The following is a 23,015-nucleotide window of genomic DNA, read 5'->3' on the forward strand; positions in this document are numbered from 1 at the left end:
TCTTGTGTTCAGTTCTAGGTATTACATTTTATTTCATTTTTTAAATATTTTAGTATGTTCTCTTACTTGTTTATTTTAATTCAACCTGATTCATCAAGTGGTTACCTCAGTTCTTTTATTATCTTTAATTCCACATACAGAACCATTGAGCCATAAATTATTAAAAGTAGAAGGGATGAAGACAACCTGCTCTGGAGAATTTTCTCTAGAGCTTTCCTCCCATCCTTTCATCCCTCTCATCTTTATAGATTTCTGGGTATCACATTGTATTTTTTTAGTATTTTATTTATTTGTTTTTCCAACTATATGCCATGGTAATTTTTATCAATCTTTTTTTTTGCAAGGTTTTGAGTTTTACATTTTTCTCCCACCCTCCCTTCTCTTCCCCTTTCCTCTGACAGAAAGTAATCTAATATAGGCTACACATTTATAATCATGTTAATATAGATCCATATTGATCATGTTGTGAGGGAAGAATCAAATATAAATGGAAAAATCATTAGAGAGAAAAAATAACAATTCATGACAACTTTTAAAAACTGAAGATAAGCTTTAGTTTTCATTTAAACTCCACTGTTCCTTCACTTGGATATGGATGGTATTTTCCATTACAAGTCTTTTAAAATTGTCTTTGATTATTTTGCTACTGAAATGAACAAGTCCATCATGGTTGATCACCACCTCATGTTGTGTGTATGATATTCTTCTGGTTCTGTTCATTTCATTCATTCTGTTCATTTGTTCATGCAAACTTTTCCAGGCTTATCTGAAATCCTGTTCCTCATGATTTCTTATAGAACAATAGTGTTTCATCACATACATATACCACAATTTGTTCAGCAGTTCCCCAACTGATGGGTATCCCCTCGATTTCCAATTCTTTGACACTACAAAAAGAGCTGCTATGAATATTTGTGTTCATGTGGAATTTGGGGGATACCACATTTTAGAAAAGATATTGACATCCAGAAGAATGACATCCAGGACAATGAGAATATGGAAGACCAAACCATCAACTAAGAATGGCTGAAGAATTAAGAATTTTTAGTTTGGAAAGGACTTAAAAGAAAGCTGGCTAGAGTCTAAAAGTATTTGAATGGTAGACAAATGAGATAGATTGGTTTGCTCTTTTTAGTCCCAAAGGACAGAATCAAAAGGTACATTTAGAACTGTTTGAAGGTGCCATTAGAAGGTAGGTAGGCAAGTCCTTGGGCCCTCTTGTACTCCTGGGCCTTGGCCTACTCGCACCTATCTGATTCCCTAGCTCAACTGGAGGATCCTGAAGTCTTTCAGACCTAGCAACCAAGGTAGATGTGATCTTGATGGCATCTCTGCCATGGCATTGGACCCTGTGTCTCCAGCAGCCTGTCAAACTCAAGGCATTATCATAACCGTGCCTATCATCTTCAGGCATTCCCAGCTTCTACAACTTTTGCAATCCAAGATTGCTGAGATTCAGAGGAACCATAGAGATGTGGGCATCAATTTCTTTATCTCAGAAGACTCCTTCCTCAGGTTTCTCCCCATAAGAACAATGGATCTGGAAGAAATTTCATATTCTTGATCTGCTTCATATCCTTCCAGTCTCTGGAAGACACCTATGCCTCAGAAATTCTGAGATCACTAGTTTTAGCAGCCAGGCTCTATTAAAAAAAAAATTCTCTGCTGCCTTCTCCAGTCTTTCTTTGAGACTGGGCAGGGGAAGTGGGGAAAGAAGATCAAGGCCTCATGAATACTACAAGATCTAGAAGAAGCTTTCTTAACTCATTAAGATAAATCCCTACCCAGCAAAACTGAACATACTCTTTCAGAGGAAAAGATGAACATTCAGGGGACTTTCAAATTTTCCTGATCAAAACCAGAACTGATAAAAAAAAAAGTCTGATCTTCAAGTACAGGACTCAGATGAAACAGAGAAGGTGAAAAGAAAGGGCAAATTAGATGAGACGTAATGGTGAATTGCTTTTATTTCTACATGGGAAAATAATACTGATAATTCATATGAAGCTTCTCATTTATTAGGGCAGTTAGAAAGAGCATATGAAGACAAGGCACAGGAGGGAGTTGAATTTGAAGGTATAATATATAATTGTGATAGAATTAATGGGGGAGAAAGGAATATACTGGGAGAAAGGGAAAGGAGAGATAGAAAGGCTGAAGTTATTTTACATAAAAGAGGAATGAAAAATTTTGCAATGGAGTACAAAAGGAAGGAAGGTGAGGGTACTAAGTGAGCCTTTACTTTCATCAGAAATGGCTCAGAGAAGAAATAACATACACACCCTAGAGGAAAGTGATGGGAGAAGGGGGACGGGGGGAAGGAAGAGAGTGTGTAGGTGATGGAAGAGAGGGAAGATTGTGGGAGAAGTAATTAGATACAACACACTTTTGAGGTGAAAGGAGAGAGAGAGAGAGAACAGAATAAATGGGGGTGGATGGGAATAGAATGCAATAGCAATAGCAACTGTGGGAAAAAAATATTAAACAAGTTATCTGATGAACTTATGATAAAGAATGCCATCCATCCTAAAGACAGAACTGATGGTATCAGAATACAAATAGAAGCACACTTTTTTTCCTTTCTCATTTTATTTTAACTGAGGTTCTTCTTGGGGGGGGGGGGGATTTTTGTTTACTTTTACAACGTGACTATTGTGGTAATGTGAAAAAATAAATGAATGAATGAATAAAATTTACAATTAATTAAAAAATAGTTTATTCACAAATTAAACCAATGCAACCCAGAAAGTAGAAAGTTGGAAAACAATTTTCACAGCTAGTGTTTTTGATAAAGAACTTATATCTATGGGGTGGCTAGGTGGTGCAGTGGATAGAGCACCGGCCTTGGAGTCAGGAGTACCTGGGTTCAAATCCGACCTCAGACACTTAATAATTACCTAGCTGTGTGGCCTTGGGCAAGCCACTTAACCCCATTGCCTTGAAAAATCTAAAAAAAAAAAAAGAACTTATAAAGAACTTATATCTAAAGTATATAGAGAGTATTAGGTCAAATTTATAAGAATACAAGTCATTCTTCAATTTACACATGGTCAAAGGATATGAACAAGCAGTTTTCAGATGAAGAAATATATAGCTATATGAAAAAATTCTCTAAATCATTGGTTAAAGAAATATAAATTAAGACCTCTCTGAAATACTACCTCACACCTATCAGATTGTCTAACATGACAAAAATGGAAAATGTTCAGTGTTGGAGGGGATATAGGAAAGCTGGGAACCTAATGCACTATTGGTGGAGTAGTGAACTGATCCAACCATTCTGGAGAGCATTTTGAAACTATGCCCAAAGCACAATAAAACTGCATACCCTTTGATCCAGTAATATAACTACTATGTCTATATCCCAAAAAAATTATAAAAATGGGGAATAGACCCACATGTACAAAAATATTATAGTAGTTCTATTTGTAGTGGCAAAGAATTGGAAAATTGGAGATATTCCCATCAACTGGGGAATGACTAAACAAGCTATGGTGTATGAATATAATGGAGTACTATTGGTCTATAAGAAATCATAAGCCAGACATCTTTTAGAAAAGCTTGGAAAGACTAACATGAACTGATAATGAAGAGAGCTGAACCAAGAGAACAGTGTACATATTAACAGTACACAGTAACACCACACAGTGTGTGATGTTCAACTATGATCATCTTAGCTCCTCTTAGCAGTTCAATGATCAAGGACAATACTAAAAGACTTGAGATGGAAAATACCATCCATATCCAGAGGGGGAAAACTGAAGTCTGAATGCTGATGAACACATACTATTTCTACTTTTTAAAACTTGTTTTATGTTTTTATTCATTTCTCATGATTTTTCCTTCCTTTCAGTTCTGATTCTGCTATCACAACATGACCAGTATGGAAATATGTTAAACATGATTGTACATGTAAAACATATCAGATTACATACTGTCATGGGTAGGGGAAAGAGATGTAGAAAAATATGGAACTCAAGTTCTTTCAAAAAGATGAATGTTGAAAGGTATCTTTGCATGTAATTGGAAAAAGTAAAATAAAAACACACACACACTCACATATATATGTGTATATATATATATATTTTTTTAAAAAGATAAATCCCTCGGGGGGGGAGGGGTTGAGAAACCAAAAGAGGACATTTATAATTTCCAGGCATTAAAGTCCCTATATCAATAATGAAAAGACGTGAGGCAGAGCTAAGATGGCAGCAGGAGAACAGCCTCTCTTGGGTGCTCTCTCCAAAATATTTCAAAAACTTTAAAATTATGACTAAATTTTTGAGAGACAGAAGCCACAGAAAGATCCATTGAGACAATTCTTCCCAAGGTAACCTGGAAAATAGTGGGAAGACTCTGTTCCACAGAGTTGGAGGGGCCGCAGTGCACCAGAGTGAAGAAGCTTCAGCCTTCCGGGAGCAGTCCCAGTGGGCCTGGGTCCCTAGCAGCTCTGGCTCCTCAAAACAGAAGCAGTTTCCTGACCTGCCACCCCAGGGAGCACCAAGCACAACTTGGAAGGTCAGCAAGGATACCTCTGCCAGAGAGAATGCGAAGCCCAGGCCAGTGTGGCCCTCCCCAGTGCAGTCACAGCCCTTAGTGCAGCCCAGATCCCAGGAAACAGAAGCAGGTCTATGGAGCTGTGCAGCAGGAGCTGCCTGGCAGCTGCTCTCTGAGTGCTCAGCCCACCAAAGGTAAGGGAGTGAAGGGAGACTGCCAAGGTCTGTCCTCTTTCCCCGGAACAAGACTCTGGGGCTTTGACCACGTTCAGACCTGGTCACAGACTGGGGCCCCAGAGGGGTAAGCTTGTGGTCATTCAACAAACCAAGAGAGCAGTCAGAGCCTCACATACTGAGGTCCTTGTGGGGGTGTCCCAATAATACTCAAAAGCTCATAGACATAGACATAGACCATAGACAATTACTCTGATCCCATGGAGGACCAAAATACACAATCTGAAGATGAGAAAGTCCAAGCTTCTACATCTAAAGACTCCAAGAAATATAGAAGTTGGGTTCAGGCTATGACAGAGCTCAAAAAAATTTTTTTAAATCAGGTAATGGAGGGGCGGCTAGGTGGCACAGTGGATAAAGCACCAGCCCTGGAGTCAGGAGTACCTGGGTTCAAATCCGGTCTCATACACTTAATAATTACCTAGCTGTGTGGCCTTGGGCAAGCCACTTAACCCCATTTGCCTTGCAAAAACCTAAAAAAAAAAAATCAAGTAATGGAGATAGAAGAAAAATTGGGAAAAGAAATGAGAGAGATGCAGAAAAAAACATGAAAATGAAGTCAGCAGCTTAGTCAAGGAGATTCAAAAAAATGCTGAAGAAAATAACATATTAGAAACCAGTTTAGGTCAAATGGATAAAACAGTTTAAAAACTTACTGAGGGGGCGGCTAGGTGCTGCAGTGGATAAAGCACTGGCCCTGGAGTCAGGAGTACCTGGGTTCAAATCTGGTCTCAGACACTTAATAATTACCTAGCTGTGTGGCCTTGGGCAAGCCACTTAACCCCATTGCCTAGCAAAAACCTAAAAAAACAAAAAAAAAAAAAAAAAACAATAAAAAGTTACTGAGGAAAAGAATGCTTTAAAAAAGCAGAATTGGCCAGATGGAAAAGGAGATAAGAAAGATCTCTGAGGAATGGAGCTAAAGGAAGCTGATGGCTTTGTGAGAAATCAAGACACAATAATTCAACACCAAAAGAATGAAAAACTTGAAGAAAATGTGAAATAACCCATTGAGAAAAACAACTGATCTGGAAAACAGATTCAGGAAAGATAATTTTAAAATTATTGGGCTCCCTGAAAGTCATGATCAGGAAAAGAGCCTTAACCTTATTTTTAAAGAAATTCTACAGGAAAATTGCCCTGATATCCTAGAAGCAAAGGATTAAGTAGAAATTGAGAGAATCCACTGATCTCCTATGGAAAGAGATCAAAACAAAAACAACCCCTGGGAATATTATAGCCAAGTTCCATAACTCCCAAGTCAAAGAGAAAATATTACAATCAGTCAGAAGGAAACAATTCAAATATTGTAGAGTTACTATCAGGAATATCCAGGATTTAGCAGCATCTATATTATGGGCTCATAGGGCTTGGAATATAATATTCCAGAAGGCAAAAGAGCTTGGAATGCAACCAAGAATCAACTACCCAGCAAAACTGAACATCCTCTTCCAAGGGAAAAGATGATCTTTCAGTGAAACAGGAGAATTTCAAATGTTCCTGTTGAAATTTGATCTTCAAGTACAGGACTCAGGTGAAACATAAAGAGAGTGGACAAGAAGGGACTTATGAGGGACTTATTATGAGGGACTTAATGATGATGAACTGTATGTATTCCTGTATGGAAAGATGATACTGATAATACTCATATGAAGCTTCTCATTTAATAGAGCAGTTAGAAGGAGTTTTTATAAATAAAGTACAGGAGAGAGCTGAATTTGAAGATATATTGTAAAAAATGGAGTCAATGGGTGAAAGGGAAATGTACTGGGAGTAAGAGAAAGGAGAGGTGGAATAGGCTAAGATATTTCATGTAGATTTTGCAATGATATGGAAGGGGGGAAGGTGAGGGGGAATGAGAGAGTCTTCATTCACATTGGAAATGAGAGGAAACAGCATGCATGCTCAAAAGGGTATAGACACCTAGAAGAAAAAGGGGAGAAAGGGGGACAGGAGGAGGGGAGGGGGAGTGTTGGTGATAGAGGAGAGGGTAGATCATGGGGGAGGATAGTCAGATATAACAAATTTTAATTTTTACTTTTTGCAAGGTGATGGGATTGGGCATCCTGTCCAGGACCATGGAGCCAGGTGGTTGCTGGGTCTCTGGGGTGGGACATAGGCTTGGGGCATCTTGGCCCTAGGACCAGTACTCTGTCCACTAAGCCACTCAGCTGCCCCACTCGGCTACCCCACAGCACATTTTCGAAGAGTCACAGAGTGAAAGGAGAGAGAAAATATGATAGATAGTAATGGGGAGAAATGGATGGAGGAAAATACAATCAGCTACAGCAACTGTGGAAAAATATGGAAATAACTTCTCTAAAGGACTTATGATAAAGAAGGTGATTCACCTAAGACAGAGCTGATAGTATCAAAACACAGACTGGAACACATTTTTTTCTCTTTCTTTCACTTTATTTCTCATGAGGTTTTTTTATTTTTGTGGGGAAGGGGTATTATGTTTAAACAAGAATATTTTAGTAATGTGTAAATAAATTGAAGAAAATAAAAAACTCTAAAAAATAATGAAAAGTTATAAAAATACTATGATTAAACTATTATTGAAACTATTAAAAAAGTAATATAGACACAGGAGGGAAAAAATTAGTAGTGACCTGACTCTACAAACATAACCCTAACCCTTCCCCCAACCCCTCACTCCAAGGAAAAATAATAACTCTAATCCAATAAGGGGAGAAGGGAAGAGAAGATTGATAAAAGAAAAAACTTTCCAATAAAACTGTCCAAAAATTGAAAGGATTACTTCAGTTATAGTGGAGTCTATATTACCTTTCACATGAGATGTTGCAGGGAGGATTCTTCCAGGTACCTGGTGCATAAAAGGTTCTTACAGGTCACTTCTGACTAAAACTCTTGGATTCTTAGTTCTCCATTAGACGTGCTTGAACTTGCCAATGTGCTGGTGCCCTGAATGTATGAATAATACTCCAGTTATATGTTAGCCTGGAAGCATAATAACATAATAGCAGACTATCACTTCCCTTGTTCTGTACATTATGTCTCTGTTGTTGTAACTATTACTAATTTCTTATCTGCCATGTCACATTGTTGACATTTTGCAAGCAAGACATTCACAGAATCCCCCAAATCTTTTTCATATTATCCCCTTATTCTATTCTTAGGTAGTTGATTTTTTGAACCCAAACTTAGATCTTTATCTTCATTAAATTTCATTTTATTGTAATTGACACATCATTTTAATCTACTGATATATTTTTGAAATGTAATTTCTACTCTCCAAATTTACACAAGAAGGATATTTATAAAATAATAAAATTTTAAATGTAAACCACCTAGAGCTTCATCCAAGTCATTAATGTGTTGAATATAATAGAATCAATGAGAAGCCCAAGGAAAACCTCAGAAGAGTTAATTTACTTGAATTTTTGTCTAGTTATTTCAAACTACCTACTTTCCCTTGGCCTACATCTCTATTTTTTTGTTCACAGAGATATCAAAAGAAACTCGGTTAAATGTTTCACTGTAATGCAGGAATTCTATGTGATACTTTCCTGATCAACTGGCCTGGCAACCCTGTCAACAAAAAATGGAAATGGGATTAATCTGGCATGATTTATTTGTGAAGAAGGCATGCAGATTCTTAGTTCCCATTTCCCTTCTTCCCAAGTACTCACAAAAAAAAAAAATCCCTTTAGATTTTTGTCATTTGTCCCTGCCTTGAAAGTCAGGACAACATATGCTGGGATGAAGCCTCACAGAAATCTATTTTCTATGATTTTTCAAAGATCAACAACAGTGGTTCAGTAATCATGTTCAGTATATTGCTCAATAAATTTTGTTCTGGCCTCTTGAACTCACTAAAGAAATTTGAGTGTTTAAATCATCTTATTTACCTTAAGTTTTAATTCTCTGTAGACTTTTTATTTCTTGCTTCCCAAATTCTTCTTGCTAAAGAAAATAGAAGCAATGAGAGTTCACTAGTAATACCTTCTCTTTATGATCCTCCTCCTATCTACCATAAAAATTTTAAAAATTGGTAATGGCAGGCGGCTAGGTGGCGTAGTGCATAAAGCACCAGCCTTGGAGTCAGGAGTACCTGGGTTCAAATGTGGTCTCAGACACTTAATAATTACCTAGCTGTGTGCCCTTCGGCAAGCCACTTAACCCCATTTGCCTTGCAAAAACCTAAAAAAAAAAAAAAAAAGAAAAAATTGGTCATGGCCCTTGTCTCAGCAAGGTTCCCAAAGCCCTTGTTATCATTCCCACACATTTGTGGCTAGTCTCAGCTCATTCTGGGTTTTTGCATTCCTGACATCAACCTTAGAGCCCTACGAAACTCATATTAATCATCAATTGTCTACTCTTGCTAAGTTGTTCACTGCATTCCCTAAGCATTCACATCAATCTCTTTAAACAATTTCCCATTTTCTTTCTTGCCAGAAATGTTTGTGTCATCAGTTTGTTCGAGAAAGCATCTTAAACTTTTTAAATCAGCTTCCCTTTATATATTTAAATCACAGAATCCTAATTTTTTTCTTGCACTCTGAAACTTCTCCCCCCAAATCCTGAGGACACTATGGCCAATTTTTCTTAGCTGTCACAAATTCTGACATACCAGATCACTTCAAGTGCTTACTGCTTAGAATCAAGGCCAATTTATCATTTCCTCCATTTTTTGAAGGATAAAATTTACATTAAAGTAGCAAATTTAGGGATATCAGAATTTTGAGGAAGCAAAAATTTCATTTTTAACTTTTAGCAAAGAGGGAATATCTGTAAATGTCCAGGTAGGTAGAGCTTCCCTTTGACACAACATGAATTCATCTTTCCAGAACTTATCTTTTATTTCCTGTTTATTTCCTGTTTCCCCTACCATAAATACCTTTATCTTTACTTCTCTTGGTAAACAGTTTTCTCCATTCCAGCTCTTGGATTTCCTCACATCAGTATCTTCTGAATGTCCAATGCTACTCCAGTAGACCTTTTATCTGCTCTATAGAAGTCGTGAGTCTAGCTAGTCCTAAGTAACATTCTACCAAATCATATCAATGAGGTCAAATTATTTACTTCCACTAAAATCTCAAATAGCTTTGGGCTTGTGAGAACAATCTATTCCAACAGCCATAAAGTTAGCTGAAGTAAACATTGTGGAGCACTTAAAGCTTGGTCAGACATTGAAGATGCCAAGGTCATCCCCTTCTTCCCAGTCATCTTGACTCTTGTCTTGCCACTGGGCTCTGATGATTGTAGAAGAGAAAGTGAGGCTGACAACTTTCTGCAACTCTACCAGTACACTCAAGAGTTGAAATATTACTATGATGGCATTGCTCCTCTTTCTTAAATGAAGGATGAACAAATAGCTTTATTCTCTTTATTCTATGCATTTGGGTATCTGAGACTTTCAGGTCCCCTTCTTGTATATCTTCTATTGAACCACTCTCAAGATATTGATAGTTTGTTTACAAATAAATATTCTGCAAAAATACTGAGTACTAATATGGAAATACATTTAACATGATTGTATATGTATAACATATATCAGATTACTCTCTGACAAGGGGAGGGGGGAGGAAAGTGAGAGTGGAAGAAAAATTTAAAATCTTACCAAAAAAATTGAATGTTGAGAACTACCTTTAAATGTAATTGGGGGAAAAAATGACTTTTTTAAAGTCAATAGAAAGAAAGAGATAAACTACAGTTACCAGACAATCCAAGAATTTCAATCCCTCAACTTTCCTGTTTGCTACACAGCAGGGCCACTCTGTGTGAAGGTGGGTGGTTTCATGGATCTATCCAATCAAAATGAGTCTGAGACCCTAGCTCCTTTTGAATGTACTGTATTTCAATGGGTACTAGTCAATGACCTTGGCATAATGGAGCTGGCTCTCCACTGGAAAAACACAAGTTAGGATGCTTCATCATAAAGTACATTTATTCTTGGCATAGAATCAATAAGTAAATGAACAGTACTTAACAAGGAGACTGAATAATAATGAACAGCTACCAAGTAGCTATTAAGTCCAAGACCTGGGAAGTCCCTTGGATTTAGAATTAATTTGGACCCAAGAGTTATAGGATATATTATTTAAGTCCTCCCACAAACAGGGCAGGGGTACATAACAGCTCCCTCAGGATGTTTGATTCACACTTCCCTCAGAACTGATCATCAAGCGAATATGTAGAAATTCTGGATGGGGATCCTAGCTTACTCAAGGAATGAAATGTAGAATTTAGGAAAGTTGTTACTTTCCTGTCTCTACTATCTAGTCACTGGCAAGAATCTGGTCTGGCCACAGATAATTACAGAGAGAATAGAATTGGCAACCAACCCCAGCAAGTCCCTGAATCTTTTAATTTCCTTTCATAACTTTCTCCGCTGCCTTTTCATCCTTCCTTACTAGTCCAGCTAGACCTTCAAGCAAGAAATGAGGCAGTTACAGAGTTAGAAGGTGTTATATATAAAGTACTGATCCTCTATGTTTTTATAACAATTACTTTGTACATTTTCTTCCTTCCCCTCTATTTCTAATTTAAAGTACTTTTGATCAGATTGGCAAGTTTCTAGGGAAAAAACACTCGTATCTCTAGCCAAAAATCTCTCATAACAGTATCTAAAGTCATGGTCCAGAAATCCAAATCTTATTTTCTGATATCATCTAATTTTTGTCTTATATATTTGTTATCCTGAAATTGACACACTCTAACACAGCCATTTCCACATACAAAGAACAAAATAACACTACATATATCATTTGCAGGTTTGTTAAAGGTGTACAATATATACATTAGTTGTTCTGCCTATGGCACCATCTTATTAACCACCTGTTTACTGCCCAACCCCTCCCCCTTTCTTTTGAAACCCTTACCTTCAGTTCATCAGTAATGAAAACACCATCTGTTTATGTTATATCTTAAGTTTTGTCTGAGATTCCATTAATCCCTAATAATATTTTCTAGGTTTTCACATGAGTGAATCATCCAAAGTATGCAGTGATCCTTCTAGTCAGACAATGCTTCAGGAGGCTTTTCATTATGTTCCAGAGACACCCTATAAGAAGACAAAGTATCTCCTAACTATTCATGTCAGATCAACTTAAGCACAGCCACCTCAATACCTCTTGGCCAAAGTCAATAATTGTCATGACTCTATTCTTCTAGGACCAAGTCATAGAGGTCTTGTCTCCTGATGGCTCCAGTAGCTTTTCATTATTCTTTAGAACTGGCAAATCTGCTTCATTGTTGTTTTTTAATTGTTTCCATTGAAATTTCTTTTTTTCCAATTATATGTAGAGATAGTCTTCAATATTCATTTTTGTAAAAATTTCTCCCTACTAACCTCGCTCTTCTCCCTACGATAACTAGTAATCTGATATGTTATACATGCACAATCATGTTACACGTTTCCATATAAGTAATGCTGTGAAAGCAGCAGCAGAACAAAAGGGGGAAAACCACAAGTAAAAAAATGAAAAACAAACTTGAAAAAGTAAAAATAGTATGCTTTCATCTGCATTCAGACTCCATAGTTCTTTTTCTGGATATGGATGGCATTTTCCATCACAAGTCTTAGAATTTTTCCTTTTTTTAATGTTATTTTATTTTGTTTTTTCTAATTACATGTAAAGATAGTTTTCAACACTCAATTATTTTCTAAGATTTTGAGTTCCACATTTTTCTACTATCCACCCTTCCCTTTCCCCTCCCCATGACAGTGATATAGATATACCTGTACAATTATATTAAACATATTTCTACATTAGTCATGTGAAAAAAGAATCAGAACTAAGGGGGTGGGGAACCATGAAAAACAAAAAGCAAAAATAAAACTTTAAAAAATGTAATTAGGATGCATCAACCTGCATTCAGACATCCATAGTTCTTTCTCTGGATGTAGATGGCATTTTCCAACACAAATCTTTTAGAATTAGCTTTGATCACTTTATTGCTGAAAAGAGCTAAGTCCATCATAGTTGATCACTGCACAATGTTACTGCTAAGGTGAACAGTGTTCTCCTGGTTCTGCCTACTTTACTCAGCATCAGTTTATCTAAGTCTCTTCTGAAATCCACCTTATAGAATAATATTCCATTACATTCATTATCACATCTTATTCAGTCATTCCCCAATTGATGGGCATCCCCTCAGTTTTTTTTTTTAGGTTTTTTGCAAGGCAAATGGGGTTAAGTGGCTTGCCCAAGGCCACACAGCTAGGTAATTATTAAGTGTCTGAGACCGGATTTGAACCCAGGTACTCCTGACTCCAAGGCTGGTGCTTTATCCACTACGCCACCTAGCCGTCCTTGCATCCCCTCAATTTCCAATTCTTTGCTATATTTTTGTACATATCTATTCCCCTTTTTAAAATCTCTTTGATATATAGACCTAGTGATGGTATTGCTGGATCAAAGTCTATGAACAGTTTTATAGAACATTGAGCACAGTTCCAAATTAATTTCCAGAATGAATGGATCAGTTCACAAATCCAAGAACGTACTGATGTCCCAATTTCCCCATATCCCCTCCAGCATTGATCATTTTCCTTTTCTGTTATATATTAACCAGTCTGATATATGTGAGGTGGTATTTCAGAGTTATTTTAATTTGCATTTCTCTAATAATGATTTGGAGCATTTTTTTTCATGACTATAGATAACTTCATATCCTTTGACCACTTATCAATTTGGGAATGACTTGAATCCTTATAAATTTGACCCTGTTCTCTTTTATCAGAAACACTATCAGTAAAAATTATTTTCCAGTTTTCCTTCTAATCTTGGTTGCATTGGTTTGTTTGTGCAAAAACTTTTCAATTTAATATAATCATCCATTTTTCATTTCAAAATGTTCTCTATCTCTTGTTTGGTCACAAATTCTGGAGAAGCTGCTTCTGAAGAAGCTCAGACCTAGGGCATTATTCCAAAGTCTCCCTTTCATGTCACCTTCAACTCTCCAAGCCCCTGAATTCCCTAAGAATTCTTTTTCCTTTATTTTCTTTTCTTTGTTGTTCAAAGTATAGTTCTCCCTCCTATTAAATGTAAACTCCTAGAGGGCAGGGACTGTCTTTGTTTCTAAGTCTTTGTACATAGTGCTTAAAGTCTGTGGAACTGAACAGAATATTTCTGAAGGAGGTCTTCTCTCATCTGCACTGATAGAAATGCAAACCTTTTCCATTTTGTATCTTTCCTGTTTGCCCTGCTCACATCTTATATGGAATTATGTCTTAAATCCTTGAGCCAGCTAGGTGGCTAGTGGTAAAGTTGAAGTCAGAAAAGTCCTGAAGTTTGAATCTTGCCTCAGACACTAGCTGTGTGACCCTGGCCAAGGCACTTGACTTCTCTCAACCATCATCTTTTCATCTTTAGCACCTGCTAAAGGTGCCAAGGACAGGGGCTGCGCATCTGACCTCCATGACAGTTCATCACAAACTTTGAAGGTAAAAGTTTGTGAGAGGGTGACTATATCCAATGTGCCCATGTTTGTTTTGCAGAAGATTTCAATTTAATCAATCAGTTCCTATGCGGCAATTTTAGCAATTGTTTCTTTATAAGAATTAGGTACCGTCTGTTGTAATTGCCCAGCATAACGTGGAAGCTGAAAAATCTCCAGCTCTGAACTAACTAGGTATTTTCAGGGCACTGATAGAAAAGGGGCATTCTGCGTGTCCCTCAGAAGACTGGTGTATAAATAGCAGTTAATAGTCTATGCTAACCCCTCTGGGATTTCCAGGGAATACTGTCTCCTGGCCCTATAACCTATAAGGCAAGGCAATCATTAGGATGTGATAAAGATGATAAAATAAAACTGTGGGCCAAATAGAATCCTAAAAGTCATCTGACCTATTGAATGGTGTCAAGGATGACTAGAGGGGTCTAATAGCAGGGGAGGTGGTGGAGCGGATGGAGGCCCAGCCTGTCCGCAGTGGGGGTGCTCGGTCACTGCTGAGCTCTGGGTCTTCTCAGTAACCACCTCAAGCTTGAGATCTCCAGGAGGGGACGGCAGATTCAAGGTACAGGGAAAGTCAAGGGAAGGCAGGCAGCCGCGTCCGGCTTCAGGCAACTTCGCCGCCGCCCCCTCCCCGAGTGCTCGGCCGCCGCTGGGCGGAGAGGCCGGGGCTCCCGGCCAGTCAACCGCCCCTATTCGAATTCGCGTCTTCACGCGTCCAATCAGAGGGCCCGACGCCGCGGGGCGGGCCCGGAGAGTCGCTCTTGCCCAGTGCCAGCGCCTGCCGCCTGCGCCCCGGGCCAGCCAATGAGGACGCCTGCTGTGTTTGAAAAAAAGGGCGCGAGGCGGGGGGCGGGGCCCGGGGGTTTGAGAGGGCGGCACGCGCGGCTCCGGCCGGGACGGCACTGGCGGAGGGCGCTCGGAGGCGGCGGCGGCGGCGGCGGCGGCCACGGCGGCAAGAACGATGAGGGTCCGCGGCGGGGGTGAGTGGCCGAGCGGACCGAGCGGGCTTAGCCTGCGACCCCCGGCTCCTGGGCGGGCGCTGCGCGTCCTCCGCTCTCGAGGTTCCCGAGTAACCCCCGTGTGCTCCCCCGACTGAGTGCAGGACCCCCCACACCCCCCGCAGAGCCGGAACGGGAGCTGATCCGGCCCGGCCCCGGGGCCGGAGGGCCGAGACGACCCTCCGCCCGGCCCGGCCCGGCCCCGGGGGCAGAGGGTCCAGATCCGGACTCCATGCCCGGCCGCCTCCTCCTCCAGGCGCGTTCTCCAGCCCGGCCTGGGAACCCGGGCATCGAGCATCTCCATGTTTTAAAGGGCTGCCACCTCCGTCCAGGTGCCACCTCTCGTGGGCGGCTCTTCCGATCCCTTTGCAGAGGGGCCTTTTAAATGAACAAAACGGGGAACGAGTGCGAAGCATCCTGATCTTCAAAATCCTAGTTACAGAAAAAGGAAAGAATGTAGCGCCAAGCTTTCTTAACCGATAGATTTCTCGAGTAACAAATTGTAACCTCCGAAGCAACTTGTCCCCCGGGGACAAGCCGCCTTGGCTTCGGGCTTGAAAGAACAGGTTTGAATGAGCTGACCATGGAGGGCTTGTTTTGTAAAAAAGTAATTCCCAGGCTCATCAGTTTGGAACCGAAAAAAGATCGAGGGTTCATTTTGTCCAACTGCCCCTTTACTTTGAGAAAACTGCGGTAAGTAATTTTCTCAGGGTCCCAACAGTTAAGGCGGTGGTGAGTAAGGCCAGGCTTGGAGCAGAGGCAGAGGAGAAAGGAAAAAGAGGGGGGAAAGGAAAAAGAAAAGGAGTTAAGTAGAAAAGCTAGGGAGAGGGAGAAAGGGCCTGTGAGTGCCCAGAAGCCTCTGGCTTTTAACTCCAAAACTTTTTTTTGGCAAATTCATTGATGCAGGAAATTCTTTCTCCCAATATATATATTGGTACTACTTCTGTACTTTATAGTCTTAAAAGGCAGGCTCACACATTCTGAATACCCAGTCTTCTGGTCTTGAGGCCAGCTCAATATCACCTACTTCACACTTCTGCTAACATACTTGAACCTTTTCTTCAATTAGTCAAGTTCCTATAAAGTGCTAAGGGCCATAAATGCAAAGAAAGGCAAAAGACAGCCTGTCCTCAACCAAGCTAATTGATGAAACGTATTGCCACATATTGTATGTACAAACAGGGCAGATTTAGAAGGAACAGGGCATAATTAGCAGGGGTAAGGCTTTAGAGGTGAGTTATTGAGAAAGGCTTCCTGAAGGAGGGGGTTTTTTGTTAGGACTTGAGGTCTGGAAGCAGAGATGAGGAAGAAGAGCATTCCAGGTGAGGAGGACAACCAGAGAAAATGCTTGAGACTGTCTTGTTTGTAGAATACCCGAGGTGACCAGAGTCACTGCATCCAAGTAAGAGGTCTGGAAAGAGAGTAGTGCCCAAAGCTAGGTGATAAAGGACTTTGAACACCATACAGGATTTTTGTATTTGATCTAGGAGGTGTGATAGGGAGCTACTTTAGTCTTTTGATAATGAGGTCGTCATCAGACTATCAATTTAGAAAAAATCATTGTAGGAGCCAAATGACTGGACTGGAGTGGCCTATTCAAGTATGAAATGAGATAATGAGGACCTACACGGAGGTGGCAGGAGAAAAGGGGGAATATATTACAGAAGTGATATTGAGGTGCCTTGGCAGCCTATTGGGTATAGAGGTAGTGGTGAGAGAAAGAAGAGCTGAGGAGACTGGGAGTGCCCTCCACAGTAATGGGGAAGTGTGAAAGGAGGGAAGATTTGGTGGAGCAAGAAAATGAGTTCTACTGAACATCCAGTTTGAGACATCTGAAAGGTATTTGGAGATTTCAATTGGACATCAGCAAAGAGATTAAGACTGGATAGGTAGATTTGAAAATCATTAGCACAGAGGTGATAATTAAATCCTTATGAGACCATGTGTGGTGGTCTAGTATAGAACTAGTATAGAAGGAAGAGAAGAGAGTTCAGGACAGTCCTGTGGAAGACCCACTGCTTATGGATGAGGATGAAGGTCCCAGCAAAGTCTGAAAAAGAGTAGTCAAATAGGTTAAAGGAGGGGCAGTGGATAGAGCACTGGCCTTGGAGTCAGGAGTACCTGAGTCCAAATCCAACCTCAAGACACTTAATAATTACCTAGCTGTGTGGCCTTGGGCAAGCCACTTAACCCCTTTTGCCTTGCAAAAACCTTAAAAAAAAAAAAAGACAGGTAAAAGAAGAGCCAGGTATGATGTCAGGAAAAGCTAGAGAGAAAGATGATATCCAGAGTCATCCACTACAGACTGAGGATTGAGAAGTGACCATTGGCTTTGGCAGTTAGGAAATATGGAAAAAATAGTTTCAGTGGGATGCTGACTTTGTAAGCCAGATTATAGGTGGTTAAGAAGAAAATGAGAAAAGAGGAAGTGGAGGTAGCAACTGTAGACAGTCTTCTCAAAGGGTTTTACCACAAAATACAGGAGCGATATAAAACAGTAGTGGGGATGGAAAAATCAAGGAAAGTAAGAAAGTGGGATGGTGGTCTGAAGAAGGAATGATATGGAGGTAGAAAGGTGAACTTTGTCAGAGATGGAACATCTCTTTGTATGAGACAGATAGAGGTAGAGATTGTTGCAGAAGACTTCTGAATGATAGAAGAGGGTGCTCCCAGGAGGCAGGAGGGGCAGCTAGGCGGCATAGTGGATAAAGCACCGGCCTTGGAGTCAGGAGTACCTTGGGTTCAAATCTGGTCTCAGACACTTAATAATTACCTAGCTGTGTGGCCTTGGGCAAGCCACTTAACCCCATTTGCCTTGCAAAAACCTAAAAAAAAAAGATATGAGGCAAGAGTGGGGGCAGGGGAGCTGTGGGTAATTTGAGGAGGAATGAAAAACTTTAGAGGAACCACTGTGGAAAATGGGAGAATGAGTTAATAAGGGAGATAGAAAAGGATTACTTAACAGCAGTGAGTGCCCAGTAAGTGATGGAATATAAATTTGTAGTTGACCTAGTCAGAACGGTTGCATGATTTTCTCCTTTGTTCAGGAGCACAGGCAGGCAAAATTGGCTATATGATAAAGGGACAAGGAACTGAAGAAAAGAAGACAGTGAACTGGTTTACTAAAGAGTCCTGGGAAGGGGAGGAGAGGGCAAGAAATGGTGGTGGACTAGTCAGTTGCATGGAAGATAGCTGAGAGAGAAGTGAGTGGTCAAAGAATTGGAAATCAGTGTTGCTAAAAGAACAGGGTTTGCTGTGGGAAGGCAGAGTTGGAAAGCTAATAGATTATAGTCAGACAAAGGAATTTCTTGACTCCAGATCACCAGTAAGTATATTATCTGCTGTGCAGTGAGATTAATGGGAATTACCCCCCCACACTTGTGTGACAAGATTTTCTGTTTAGTTTGTCAGCTTTTTTCTATGTTCTTACTGTCATTTTTGTATCTGGCAACCAGGAAGACCTGATTTCAAATTTTATAGCTATGTGACCGTGAGCAGAGGTATGTGACCTCTGTATACCTCAGTTTTCTCATCTATAAAAATGAGTTGAAGAAGGAAATGGCAAGGATCTTTGCCAAGAAAACCCAAATAGGACCAAGAAGAACTGGACACAACTGAAACCACAAAAATTGTGTCTAAAGAGTAAATAGGCTCAGTGGGCACCCAGGAATCGTTCCTCTAAGTAAAGTGCCTAGACTTTTGGCTTCAGTTTTGAGGGTTCACAGACTTTTTCATGAACTTGTTCTCAGTTAAATTTTAGAAGCAAAGTTTTTGATAGATGAGGTCTTATTGTTCTTTGCTTAAGTACTTTCCTTTATTGTGATAGTCTGAGATTTAGATTTTAATCTTTCCTTAAAATCGATATCATTGTGACTTGTTTTTCACTTTACTGTTCCCTGAATTTTATTGTTGTTGTTTTCAGTGATTCACTGTAGGTGCTCCAAGTGTTTTTGTCTTCCTTCAAAGCGAAGAATTAAAAAGAGGCCCCGAGTCTTAACTTTATTGAGTCTCCCTGAAGATGTCCTCTTTCATATACTGAAATGGCTTCCTGCGGAGGATATCCTTGCCATAAGAGCTGTGAGTTACTTTCATTAATTAGTGCATCAAAATATCTTACTTGCTAAGTGTCTGGTTAAAAGAAAAAAGACTATTATGGCACAAAAAAAGACAAGAAAATTCTATCCCTTAGTAAATTGGATACTGCTGAACTTAGTTTATTATTACAGACAAAGAGTAATGTAATAAAACTTTTTTATTTTTTTATTTTATTTATTTAAAGCAATGTAGTTAAGTGACTTGCCCAAGGTCACACAGCTAGGCAATTTTTAAGTGTATGAGGCCAGATTTGTGTAATAAAACTTAAAGATGGCACAAAGCTGGGAAGGGTTCCTAGTTTCTAGGACAAAAGTCAAGTTCCAAAAGATCCTGGACAGACTAAATCTAATGAGTTGAAATTTATTAGGGGTAAGGGCTGCTGGCTAGGTGGCGCAGTGGATAGAGCACTGGCCCTGTAGTCAGGAGTACCTGAGTTCAAGTCCAGCCTCAGACACTTAATAATTGCCTAGCAGTGTGGCCTTGAGCAGACACTTAACGCCATTGCCTTGCAAAAAAACAAAAAATAAAATTTAATTGGGGTAAATGTAAGTTGCTGTGCTTTATTACCAAAAGACATTTTTTACTAGTTCTTTTCTTTCCAATTACATGTAAAGACAATTTTCAATACTCATTAAAAAAAATTTTTTTTGAGTTCCAGATTTTCTCCCTGCCCTTTCCTTGAAATGGTAAGCAATTAGATAATAGGTTTTATATATGTGCACTCATGTAGATATATTTTTATAATAGTCATGTTGTGAGAGAAGAAAACAAACAAAAGGAAAAATAGAGTGAAAATCATATGCTTTGATCCACATTCAGACCCCATCAGTTCCTTCCCTGGATATGGATAGCATTTTCCATCAGGAGTCCTTTGGAATTATCTTAGATCCTGGTATTGCTGAGGAGAGCTAAATTATTCATAGTTAATCATTGCACAATGTTTCTGTTACTGTGAACAATGTTCTCCTGGTTCTGCTCACTTCACTTTGCATCAGTTCATTCTTGCTAGGTTTTTTCTGAAATCCACCCACTTGTCATTTGAATGTAAATATTTAACAAAGAATTGGGATAGGTACTTGAACAGTTCCAGCAGAAGAGCTGGGGGTTCCAGTGCAATGCAAGCCCAGTGAACCAACTCTGTAAGAGTCAGGTGTAATGGCATTGAGAAGAGGTTGGATTTGAAGAGGACCAGGGTTCAAGCCCCGTTCTTTCATTTACCACCCATGTGATCTTGAACAAATTCTCAGTTTCTCTGAGTATCAGCTTCCTCTTTTGTAAAATTGGAATGTTGGACCGAATGACCCCTAAGGTCTCTCCTAGATCTAAAATGATGATGATGATGTTATAATAATGATATACCTCTTGGCTAACACAATCTTAGGCTGCATTCAAAGTTACATAGTTTCTAGAATAAAAGAAGTAATGATTCCACTGTTCCTTGCCCTATTCAAATCATCTCTGAGTTGAGTTTTGGGTGCCACATTTTAAGATGGATATTGACAAAGGATAACTGCCACACAAAGATCAGCTGAAGAAAATGATATCATTTAACCCACAGAAGAAAATACTCAGGAAGAAAATAGCACCTGCATTTCAGTTATTTGAAGTCTTGGCCTTTGGAAAAGAGTATTGTTTTGTTTACAGGATACACCTAGAAGTAGCTACTAAATGTTTGAGAGACAGATTCTGGCTTCGTGTAAAGATAACAGAATTATAAATTACAAACTGGAAAGGAAGTTAGTTAAGCCTCTTTATTTTGCAGGTGTGGAAATTAAATTTGGTTGAGGTTATAAAGCTTTCCCTAGGTCCTGTAGACAATTAGCCACAGTCAGGATTCAACCCAAGGTCTCCTGACTCCCCAGTGCAGTATTCTTTGTTCTTCACCTTACTATTCCCTTAAAGTTTCCATAGAATTAGAACTATCCAATATCATATTGAATTGTCTCTGAGAGGTGTGATGTATTGGACACTTGTGGAGGATATTGTAGATGAGATTCCTGAGCAAGTATAGGTTGTAAGAGTCCCTTCCAAATAAGTTTCTCCAATTATGTGACTGTTTTTGAAGAAAATAGAGAGACTGATAAACTAAATCTAGTTTCCCTAGCCTTTTAAGAGAAAGTAAAATATAGTTACCCTGGTGGTCAAGAGGTTTCTATTTATGTCTAATTGTTCCAGTTATTCAAACCCCCCCCCCAAATCTCTTCATGCTTGGCTTCTCTTAGCAAATGGAAGTACTGTTAAAACTCTAAAAATACATTCTCAAGAACAAATGTCACTCTTGACATTCAGAGCTGGGAGGAGCTTTGGCAAGTATTCTTCTCTAACCCATTCATTTAACAGATCAGACTAAGAAACAGCTCACAACTGAGTTTATCCCCCAGTAAATGCAGCAAGTTTGTGGCAGAGCTGAGATCAGGTAGAATGCAGGTTTCCTCATTCTCTAGGCAGTCTATAACTCATTGTCTTCTGTCACCCTATAACAAATATTTTTGGACCTTGTGGAATTTGAAAAACTTGTCATAGTAAGTTAATTGTACTTATGAGTTACTAGGATTTTCAATTTTCTAATGATATAAAGCCTCTAAACTTAGCTGGAATTGTCCTTAGTTTGCCAATTTATCATTAATCCATCACTGAGATATTTTGTGAGATCTACAAGAACTTGGACTCATATTTAATTTTATAATTGTTATATATTACTTATCTTTTTACCATTCTTTTAAGTTGTCAGAAGAAATAGAAACTTTACTGTTTTTCTCCTTCTCCAACTCAATTCAAAAATATATTCTCAAGACACAAATGTTATTCTTAACCTTCAGAACCTTAACAAGTAGAACTTGACACTAGATATAATTCCAGTGTTTTGTGTTATAAAATCTGTAATTGTTTCTAACTTATTCTCTTCCCTGTCTTTTTTTGTTGTTTGTTCAAACATCCTTTTAATTACATCTTTATATGTTTTTTACCTATTCATCTTTTTTCTCTTCAAGTCCAGCTATATCATTCAGTAATTTAACCAATTCTATACTGAGTATGTTTTTTTTCTCACTGTAGAAGTTCTTAGGTTAAAATTTCAGCTGTGATTAACTATTTAGGATCATGGGATTTAGAATTGGAACCTTAGAAGCCAACTAGTCCAATCCCCTCATTTTACAGATGAGGAAACTGAGGTCCAGAGAGGGTAAGCAAATCCAAAGAGTTTTTGAGTGATAGTGTGCATTCTTTAGTCTTTACCCTCACTCCATCACCAACTTTGCCCACATTGTTCACTGTGCCTTGAATATCCACTCCATCTTCCCTGCACATGTCTTCACCTCTTGAAAATTTATCCATCCTTAAAAGCCCCATCCTTTATCTATCCTTTAAATTTATCCATCCCTTAAATGCTACCTCCTCCATGAAGCTTTTCCTGATAACCTTCCTAGTCACAAGTCATCTTTCCTTACTCTGATCTCACATAGTATTTTGTACTTGTAGTCCTGGCATGTTCTCTATACACTCTAGTTATTGTATATGTGTGTCTTCATGTTCCTTATATATGTTTCTTCATTTTTAATTAAGTTCCTTGATGGCAGAGATTTTTTCATATTTTTCCATATTTGTGTCTTCAAGCATCCTACACTTGGTAAACAATAAATATTAATTGAATTAAAAGGGACCAGATTTTCATTCTATTTTTATACCCCCACCCAACATTATTTTGCCTATGCTAAATGCTTAATGAATTACTCTTGAATTAATTAAGAGTAAATTTCTACTATGTTTC

At 39.0% G+C, this 23,015-nt stretch overlaps 1 protein-coding gene across 1 annotated transcript in view; it reads left to right on the forward strand.

Annotated features, from left to right (window-relative positions):
- The first annotated feature begins 15,054 nt into the window (after window positions 1-15,054).
- The window catches only part of CCNF (cyclin F), a 31,285-nt gene continuing 23,324 nt past the window's right edge, over window positions 15,055-23,015 (forward strand). The window contains exons 1-2 of the mRNA XM_074197275.1: window positions 15,055-15,136; window positions 19,077-19,231. Of these exons, the coding sequence (XP_074053376.1) occupies window positions 15,118-15,136; window positions 19,077-19,231 (174 nt within the window). The 5' untranslated portion in view covers window positions 15,055-15,117. The remainder of the gene's footprint in view (window positions 15,137-19,076; window positions 19,232-23,015) is intronic.

Source organism: Macrotis lagotis, chromosome 8 (genome assembly GCF_037893015.1).
Source record: "Macrotis lagotis isolate mMagLag1 chromosome 8, bilby.v1.9.chrom.fasta, whole genome shotgun sequence".
Classification (NCBI taxonomy): Eukaryota; Metazoa; Chordata; class Mammalia; order Peramelemorphia; family Peramelidae; genus Macrotis; species Macrotis lagotis.